Genomic DNA, 10,130 nt, shown 5'->3' with positions numbered 1-10,130 from the left:
GTCTCGTACTGTGCCTGGAACCCCAGAGCATGTGCGCTGGGACTGACATCACTTCAGCGAATAAGACCATGTTCTCACCGTCATCTACGAGATCCTGGAACCGTTCCAATAACTGTTCACAGTCTAGATAGTTGCCTCGAAATTTATGGACGGAAGAACATCGTCGTTCTCTGGATTCTGCTCAGTCCAATGGTGAACCAACCCGTGTGTAATCTCCTTTGTCAGTTGTCAAGACTGTGTATCCTAATGGAGCCAAGATCATCTCTTGATCGAGACTGTCGACACCCGACTGAACTTCAAGGCACCAGATGTCATGAATCCGACCTTTCATCAGCGCCACCGAGAACCCTAGAGGAGCGATACATGCTTGGATTTCTCCTACAGCGTTCTGGACTCAATAAGCGACAGCTTCGAATTTTAGGGGACGCAGGCCAATGGCAACTAGCCTATGAGTTAGGTTTCCATTATTTAGAAGAACTAGACGAGGGTTCATCAACGATTTCATCCAATTGAGCCATAAAAATTGTTTAAGTTTGTTGAATAAGATCATTAACCTGTTGTTTTTGAGAATTTTTGTTTACAGATCCGAGATTCAGAGCACATGGCAAAGAGAAGCCCTGAGAGGGATGACATCGTGAAAGAAGTGAGGGCCTGACGTACGACTTCGCCATGATGCCCACTGAAGCCCTGATCATGCAGTTTTGTTATGAATCAGATTATGTGTTTGTGTTGATTATTGCTTGATTATTATGTAACTCAATTCCAGGACAGCGAATTTTTGTTTGTTTATTTGTTTGTTTGCTTATCTACTCATTTGACGACTCACGACAAGGCTCTAGATATGAGTGCATAGCATAATTTAGCTATGCTCTCAGCAAGGGGGGATGTCACAACCCAAAGTTGTGGTTTTTTGTTTTTGTGTGCTTCGGCACCGCTAAATTATGTCCCCGCCAAATTGCAGCTCCTTTGCACGGTAGAGTTTTCTGCTGCAATAGGAGAACCCGCGTGTAAAACAGTATTTCCCGCCAGTTTGTAGCCTTCTTTGCATGGTGCATTTCTTTTGCATCATAGTGATGCACGGTGCAAAGGGGTTCCCGCCATTTGTATTTAGATTCGCGCCACATTATTGGCCGATCCTAAATTATGTACACGTGGTGGCTAGCGATTGGCTTGCTAGCTGTATAAAGAGCTTGGGAGGTTTCCACCCAACGGGTCCGCATATCGCTCCCGGCTTACACATGGCGACATGGACGAGATCGGGAGGCGGCCCGATCACACTGGGATGTTTAGACAACCCCTGTGTCTGACCTGTGAGCTAGAGGAGAAGATGCTCCTCTGGTCTAAAATGCCATGGAGGGTGAGAAGCCCTGGTATTATGAAACTAATTAAGCAGCTACCACTCATGCTCCACAATTCGAAGTGCTCAGAATATGGAGCTAAACCCAATTGGAGGCTTCTTTTTTCAGAGTCTTTTTGTAAAGCAAATTCTGTGCCTTGCCTTTTTAACACACGAGTTGGATGAACACCAGCCTTAAGGTTAAATTTTATAAGTATTTCTAATCTAGATCACAGTCTTAATGTCACAGATCCAGCCATCCTCTATATATGCTGTCTGCCTGAAATGACAGCACTTGCTCCCCTGTTCGCTGGAAGTAAGAACTAACCACTCCCGTTGTGGTATGATTAGACAGGTGGCCTGGACAATGGATTCCAGTAATCGTAAGCATACAGGCTGTCAGCAGATGCAAACATCCATCCATCAAACAAACATCCTCCACTTGTTATATCCAGGAAACAGAAACATCCAGAAAAGAATGGGAGAAGCTGAGAACTTCACTCTGGTGCACATATTGTCTTGGGAGTGGACAGCTGGTACCATTATACTGCTGTGGGGCTATGACTTGGCCTGAGAGATGCATGTGAGCCAAAACCCCACAGGTGATCATTTTCCTCTGTTTAGGAAAGTTGAGATGTGAACCAGAGATCAGCATCTTAGTTTCTCACCTATCTCTGATTGGAATACCCCTCCATCCCCTGACCAAACCAAGTACTCTGTACTTGATTATGATTAGGATGGGTCTTTTATCATTTGGACCCAGTAGTATAATTGATTGGCGGGGGGGAAGGCAACCAAGGCAGTAGCCTTGGGCACCCACTGAGTAGGGTGCACAAAAATAGTTGCTGTAATCAGCAAAGCAGCAGTCTATGTTGCCCAGTGTGTCATGGCTGCCCTGGGCACAGAGCTAGCCTGCTGCACCCCTGTTTGGATCCATTTCTTTTCCTAAAATAAGACTAGTCAGGCTTATAACCTGGATTGATGCCCTCTGCAAAAAACCAAAGGAAGGGTGTTTTAGTGAAGTGGCCCAAGCTCAGAGAGACAAGTGCTTGGGCATGTCATGCACTTTTGCCTGCTCCTTCCTTAGGCCTGGGACCTCCTGCCTTCCCTCCACATACACACACACCTATCAGCTGGGATGCATACCTGAGACAGCCACACTCAGAAGTGTGCGCACAGTGCTTTGAGAACTGGGGCTGCAAGAGCTCCTCCTTCTTTGTGGTGCTGCTGAAGATGCCATCTTTCTGCTGGTTGTTATTTGTGGCTTTGAAGGGTCCATACCATTTTCACCATGATTTGGCCTTAGCCCAATTGTCCTCATCAGATTCCAGCTTGAGTACCGGTATTTCTGGTGTCTCTACATTTCTTTCTTGGGACCCAGCATCTTTCTACCACTTCCCCTTCCCTCCCTCCCTTTGCCCCTCTTCTACCTTCCAACCTGCAAAGTCCCATGGGCCTGGGAGATGATGTAGTGGGAAAAAAGTGGGAGGAGCACTTTTGTGTTGGACAAGTGAGCAGGGAGGAAAAAGAAGCTGGTGGCCAAGAAGCTGGAGCTGAGGGAAGGATGAGAGCCTTTCAGTCAGCTCCATTTTCTCCTTCCCATACCTCTCTGGACAGTGGAGTTGAGGGAGTTTGGGTTGTACAACCTGATCTTGGGAAAAGATGAACTCCTACAACTTCTCTTTGTAGGCTGGGATAATTGTTAGTGCTTAAGTCCTCCCAGGATTAGATGTCTTGAAGAGTCTTTCAAAGGACTGCTCCTATTCCACTGATTTTGTGCGAAGCACAGTTGAGCAGTAAGGACCAAGCTTTGCCACCCTTTCTCCCTATGGGTGGAGCCTCACTTTTCAAGTGGGCCTGTTAGACACAGAAGAGTGTCAGAATTTGGACCATAAGGGCAGGCTTCTAAAACTAGAACCAGTGCTGTTTTTGTATTGCCTATCTTTTCAGATAAACTAAAGGGGCTGGGGTCAGGCTGCTCGCTTTACTCTACCAGTCTGTAAACCAGCTGTTTTCCAACATTTATTGTTAACCCTAGATTTTTCCTACTGTCTGCCCACCCTTTCCCTCGGTCAAATTTTAGGACACTGGTAACATTTGGAAGCTGTGTAATTCTAGCTGGACAGAGATCAGGATGGATTCCCATAAATGCTCGCCACTCATGCTTGCTTGCTTTGCTCATTCTTGGCCGTTTGAAAGGAGAGACTTAAACAAGAGGAGACAGAGTTAGAACTTTATTAGGACAAAACAGGCACAGTTCAGAATCTCTTGTTAAGGACGACACACAGCTTTGGGCTCAACAATCCATGCACATAAAGCACTGTAGACATACAAAAAAAAAGTTAAATTGTTTTCCCCGTGTGTGCACATGTGTGTGTGTTTGTGTGTGTGTGCAGGAAATTGTACCAAATCAAACTCCTCATTAGAAGCAAGGAATCACCATGCTCTCAACAGCAAACGTTGGAGGGACGAGCAGAATTCCCAGTGAAACCATTCTCAGCTCATATACACCCAGCCCACTCATTCAGAAGTAGCTGCCCATCTCTGAAAGGGCAAAGCAGGGTAAAAGAGAGGGAGCAGGTTGAACCTGAAATGTAAACTTAACCCCCTTGTTTCAGTTATGTGGTGAGTAATAGAATCAAGTATGGTGAGGTGGGGGTCGTGGAAAAGGACCAACCCAAGAGTCTTCTCAAACAGCTTCACTTTGGGGTCTCCAGCATTATGAGCTGATGACCGCTCAAGATCACTCGCGAGTGAAAAGCAGCAAAGTGCTTGTCTATTTCTTAATGAACTAGTGCCTGACAGAAGACTCAGTATTTTAACAGCCCTGATGGGCAGGCCCAGCAGAACAGCCAAGACCTGGACAAGTCATGGAGACTAGACAATATTCTTGTAATCAAAGTCCCTTCAAAGTAAGGCTGAAGTGCAATGACAAGGCTAGTACAATTGCCGTCCAGGTTGCAGCCCTTCTGCAGATAAACAGAGGATGTCATTCTCCAGGGAGGCATCACAGCAGTGTGCGGCTGGCTTAGAAGTCTTGTTAAAGAGGGAAAAAAAATCACAGCTATCCTCCCACATGCTATTCTTTACTTTTTTTTTTAGCAGTGACATTTGCTTCCACGGAAAATCCATTTGTGTTTGTTAGGGGGACCTTTCTTTTGCAACTGATCTAACGGAGTGTCTTAGGAAAGTTCCTTCAGCCCACTTTAATGGTCGTCTGGGTTGTATCCAGGGATATTAGGGTCCATCCTCTGGTCTGACCCTGGAATCATGAGGATATTTCCATTGTTGGACACTGAGGCACTTTGATTTTGTGGAGAAAACAGACAGTTCTACAAGAAGGAGTTATATACATAGTTTCAAAAAATTCAAGTAAAATTCATAGTATAAGTAAGGCAAGTTGGTATAATGCATCTCAGTCCAGGCAGAGGAGGGAGAGAGAGAGACGCTAAATATAAAGAATTATTTTTTAGTGTATTCTTTCTGGTTTCTCCTCAGGGGAGAGAAGCTACAGCTCGTTGTGCGTGCAAACCTGATGTAGCCCCCAAAATGGGATTATCTGGACAATGTATGACTCTTGTGTTCAGTATTACAGCCTGTGGCCAGTCTCATATTTAAGGCAGAGGGACAACCTCAGAAACAGACAGGCTCTGGCAGGAAATGTTTTGAAGGGCTAAGGGCAGGTCCTGTAATCCCTGTGGGTGGCTATGACCTGCTGCTTTTTTTGGGTTGCAAATTAGGTGTGGTCTGCAGGATTGTGGCGAGTTGCCAGTGTACCCCCTGCCGGGTAAAGCACAGTCACCTGAGCTGCAAGGCACAAGAAATGCTGTTTGGAGTATGGCAAAGCCATTCACAAAAATGGCAGAGAGCAATAAAAGAGAGAGAAGAATGGCAAGCATTTAGAAGCCCCGCCGCAGAAGTCTGGCTTAGCACTGAGACGTCCTCTCCCTCCTTGCCACACCTGGAGACCAGTCACACTGACAGGTCGTCTGACCTAGCCTTGCTGCTGGTGCGGCTGGTCTTGCTGAGCCGGCGTTTCTCATTGAAGTAGCCATTGGCAGGCAGATGAGGAGAAGATTCATTGGCTACTTCAGGACTCTGTGCATAGGTGATCTGAATAAATTGCTCTTCCCTGACTGCATCGTCTTGGCTATGGACCCTTTCAGTGGCAAAGTTGGCTGTATTCTGCTGAGAGGCCATTTTGTTGCTGAAAGGGCTGATGAATTTCCCATTGGGGTTTGCCAAGCACTGACTAAAATCTGGAGGAGGAGTGCAGCTTTGGGCCATGTCCACTTGTGGTGCAGTCTCTGGCTTGACGCTGACCATACTGGGACTGGGTTTGTATGATCTAACACACTTCTCTTTTGCTTTTTTCCAACCCAGGTGGTAGAGCTCAGCTACACTCAATAACAGTGACAGCACTGCTACAGCAAGCATAAAGACGATGAAGACATTCTTCTCTGTGGGCCGTGAGACATAGCAGTTCACGGGGTGGGGGCACGGTGCCCGTTGACAGATGTACAGGGTCTCCAAGAAGATCCCATACAGGATGTATTGTCCGACAATGAAGGCCACTTCCATAGCGGTGCGGATCAAAATGCTGTAGACGTAGGTGTTCAGTAGGTTGCCTCTGAGTAATATTCTTCCACTTGATTCCTCTTGATAGACAAACTCAACTTTCTCTGTTATGGGATATTCCTTTTGGTGGTATGAGTCACCACCGCTTTTTATCTCCTTCCTCCTCAGTTCTGCCTCCTTAATTTTTCTTTTCTCTTCCATGCGCACCTTGTGCATTGCATGGCCCATGTACAGCAGTGATGGGGTAGAGACAAAGATGATCTGAAGAACCCAGTACCTGACATGGGAGATGGGAAAAGCCTTGTCGTAGCAGACATTCTCACAACCGGGCTGCTGGGTGTCACACATGAAGTCGGACTGCTCGTCTCCCCAGGAGGACTCTGCTGCCGTGCCAAGCACCAGCATCCGGAAGATGAAAAGCACTGTCAGCCAGACTTTCCCCACCACTGTGGAGTGTTTGTGGACCTCCTCAAGGAACTCTCCCAGGAAACTCCAGTCACCCATTTCTGCTTCCTGGGAGAATAGCCTCTGTGGAGAGAATGACGGGGAGAGAGAGAGAGAGAGGGTCTGAGCAAGGTGGTGATGGGAGAGAAAATGTTGCATTTGAAAAACTTACCAAGGAGAAAGTCTCTGAGGATTCAGCTGTTGATGTATTCACTCAAAAAGCCCTCTCAGAGAAATTGCTCACACTTTTACTTCTCTGTATCAGGGTGGCAGGGTTATGCCCTTCTTTGGAGCATCTAGTTCTGGGGATCACCTCTTAAGACAGAGCATGTGGCTAGATGAATTTCTAGGTCTCTTCTGGTTTTAAAGTATAAATTAGCATAGCAGGCACAGAGTAGGGCAGGGTGAAGGTTTTATTCAAGCAAAAATTTAATTCAGTTGAGTCAAAACAATTTGAAAATTTAGGTTGAATTCTGTAAAGGGTTTGACTGAAGCAAAAATTAAAAGAATTGAGGGGACTTAGGTGCCATTGGGAAAAGGATTTGGGCTCCTGTCCTAGTAGTTAGGACCCTCACCTGCAATGTAGAAAGCCCATATCCTCTCTATCTGATTCACAGCTGTGATTTGATCAGAAGTTTACCACACTGAGCAACCTAACCATCAGTCAATAGGGTATTAGGTTATTCTGGAATGGGGGATCTTGCACTCTCTCCTAGTGGAGCTGGTCTAGATTGAAAACAACCCACAGTGCAGCGCAGTAGTGATTAGAAGCCAGGTATCTCCTCTTCCAGGTGAGTGCCTTGGCACCCAGCTATAGAGTCATTCTCTGTCTTTGGGGCCAAATAAACACTTAAGTGTTTTATTCAAAGAGGGACTGCATCAACAGAAGCAAGGCCAATGACAGTGTGCCCAGTAATCTAGTGGTTAAAGCAATCTCCTAACGGCTGTAAGATCTTGGTTCAGATGCCTACTCTGAATTGGGCAGCGTGGGGCTTTGGATCGGACACACTGATCTAATCACTGGGTGAGGGTTCCCCTTCCCTGAGCTTTGCTGATCTAGTTTCTTTGAAAACCTCAGGATATAAAATGGTTTGTTTGGGATTGAAGAAAATGTTTCATTTGGTCCAAAATTATTTTTGTATTTACAAAATGTTTTAAAGAAATGGTTTAAACCCAACCCAAACATCAACCCCAAATATTTTCTCTTACTTTTTTTTTCTTAGTTTGACTACTAGACTGACAAATGAATTATTTGAAAAGCTCTGATATAGACTTTTTAGTGGACTGCTAAAATCTTTGAGGATGTACTAGACTTTCATCTTATTTTCCTTAAATAAAATCTTTACATTGCCCTAATCTTTTTTCAGAAAGACTGAAGTCTGTGGCCTGAACTTAAATCTATTCTCTGAGAGATGTACACCCTAAGGTGGTACTCCTTCATCTGTATAAATGGCAAAAGTACTTACCTGTGATCCCCCAAATTTACCGATGCTTTGGGAGGAGAGATCAGAATAAAGCCAGAGCTTGCTGGTACCCTTATGCTTTCTCTTTTATATGTCTGTACTGTCCTGTAAAAATGCATTAATCAGGGAGCAGAGATGCAGGAAGTTTAAAATGCTTGCTACTTCATCTTGTCCTGCTGGGCTTCCTTTCCGAATTGAATGCTACTATTAAAAGCAACGTGCAGAAAATACTCAGCCAGCTACACGGTTTCATTTTGTTTTTGTTGTGAGTAGCCAATTCTGACCATTTTGGTCACAAATCATAACCAAATCAAGGCTCCCTGCCCTGTGCTTCCTGGAGCAGCAATGATCTCCAGTCCTTTTTTGGTCTTGCAAATCAAATTCTGATCTTTGATGCTTGTACCAGTATCCTCCTTTTCCAGAAAATTGAAGTATTGGCCCCTGCTGTATTTAAGCTGCCAATATTCAGCAACCAAGTGAAAACAAACCTTCCCCTGAGATATCCACCAAAAGAAATAAACCTATCTAGAAAGATTAGTAAAATGCCAAAATGAGAGAGAAGCACGATGGTCTTGGACTCAAAGTACAGGGTTAAGACATGAACTCTTAGTTCTCATCTATTCCAGACTATGCTACAGGCTTGCTTTGGTCAATTTACTTAACTTCTCCATGCCTCAGCTCTTGTGATTACTAGAGTGGAAATAATGGGTTTAAATCATCCTTAGTGTAGCTTCTGGAATAAAGCAGGTCAATTTGGTCCACTTATAGTCACTGTACTTTTGTTACAGGGAAACTGGAGCCATGTCCCCACCTGCAGGGGTGTGCACTTGTACTGGCACAAAAAGTAGTGGCACAAATTTGTGCCATTACTTTTTGCCACTATGCACACCCCCGCACGTGTGCTGTGGTGTGAGGCAAAATGCTGCACTTTGGGCAAACTGCCCATTCCCTGCTTCTTCCAGCTCCCAGCATGCTAGACAAACCAGGGCAGATGTAGAGGAGGGGAGATGATCTTGTCAACAGCCAGAGCACCACCCTGGAGCACCCAGCCTCCAATTGCTCTGGCACATGCTTCAGGAGTGTCAGCCATGATGCTTTTTTGGCAGTTTTTTTTTTTATAGCGGGAGTTCCTGGTATCAAATTTTGGTGCCACACTGCAGGCTTGCAGCATGGTGCATGGTTGCACATGTGCTGTGTGCAGTTTGCAGTGTCTTAAACAGGTTGCAGCAACAGGTTTGAGGCGCCACAAACTGCATGTGCACTCTCACCTGGGTGCGCCCTGGGAGGCTACTATTCTCCCTGTTCACATTGTGATCCAAAGGCAGAGATGCTGTACAAGTACACAGCTGTTATAAAATAGCAATCCCTCTAACTCACCCCTTTCACAGGTATAGTGTCTTACGGGCTCTTAACAAATGAATGGAAGACTTAAGAATAACAGTGATACTTGCAACACAATAAATACCACTAGATGAGAAAACTGCTGAAGCCACAGAGGAGCAAGAATGTGACTCCCTTTCCTAATCCTCCTTTGTCATGTCTACAGGTTGGCAATCCCTGCACAAAGAAGCCTGTGGATCATGCAGTGTTAAATGTTGAGCAGCTAGTGCAGCAATGTGCTAGAGATTTTGTGCGTGAAAAAGTAGGAGAACACAAAAATATGATTGTTGTAGGAACCACAATGCAGGAAATGTAGGAACCACGATGCAATGAAAATTATCCCCCTGTTATATAACAGGGATAGTTCAAAGCAGCACTACAAATGCTGTTATGGGCATGTACAATGTCACCCTGTTACAATCCATGTGGGAATATCACAGACCTAATCCTCAGACTTGGCTCTGGCTACTTTGTGCTGCCAAAGATTGCCTTAACAAGACAGCTGAGAATTCCCCCTGGCAAAGGGAGATGCTAGGAGGCCATTTGCTTCCTTCCATTCCATGTTGGCAGTATGTCACGAGGTGGGAAAGGACAATGAATAAGGTTGTCGATCCTTAGAAGTGTCTCGGACGGCCAGAGCCGACTCGAGTTACGTTAGAAATTGGTCGTACGTTAGGGCGGGCTGGTGAATGGAGAGGCAGACACAACTTATTGGTTGTAAAAAACTTTACTCACGCCACTTGCAGTCACGATGCAGGTGGTCCGGTCGTCTGAACAACCACGTGAGTTGTTCCAGCTGGTGGGGCCCAAGCCAGTTAATCCGTCTGCAATTCGAAGCCGGCGGGGAAAGGGGTACGTCGGGGTTGCGCTCAGTGACGGGAAGAAAGATCGATAGGTGATCAGTCTATCGATCGGCAGCCGCAAGTCAG

At 45.6% G+C, this 10,130-nt stretch overlaps 2 protein-coding genes across 7 annotated transcripts in view; both read right to left on the bottom strand.

The window, feature by feature from the left end:
• ACP6 (acid phosphatase 6, lysophosphatidic) overlaps nt 1-10,130 on the bottom strand; it is an 82,222-nt gene that overhangs the window by 40,774 nt on the left and 31,318 nt on the right. The window lies entirely within an intron of this gene.
• Nucleotides 3,009-10,130, bottom strand: part of GJA5 (gap junction protein alpha 5) — a 38,563-nt gene continuing 31,441 nt past the window's right edge. For 4 of the 5 annotated variants that reach the window (XM_025198194.1, XM_025198191.1, XM_014517584.2 and 1 more), the window contains one exon: nt 3,009-6,442. In XM_025198194.1, coding sequence (XP_025053979.1) covers nt 5,309-6,418 — 1,110 coding nt within the window. In that variant the 5' untranslated portion in view covers nt 6,419-6,442 and the 3' untranslated portion in view covers nt 3,009-5,308. The remainder of the gene's footprint in view (nt 6,443-10,130) is intronic. The other variant, XM_025198190.1, reaches the window with a different exon arrangement.

The sequence above is a fragment of the Alligator sinensis genome, unplaced genomic scaffold, assembly GCF_000455745.1.
Source record: "Alligator sinensis unplaced genomic scaffold, ASM45574v1 scaffold19_1, whole genome shotgun sequence".
Taxonomy (NCBI): domain Eukaryota; kingdom Metazoa; phylum Chordata; order Crocodylia; family Alligatoridae; genus Alligator; species Alligator sinensis.
Note: the sequence above shows the minus strand (reverse complement) of the source record. Positions and strands in the feature narration are given on the sequence as shown.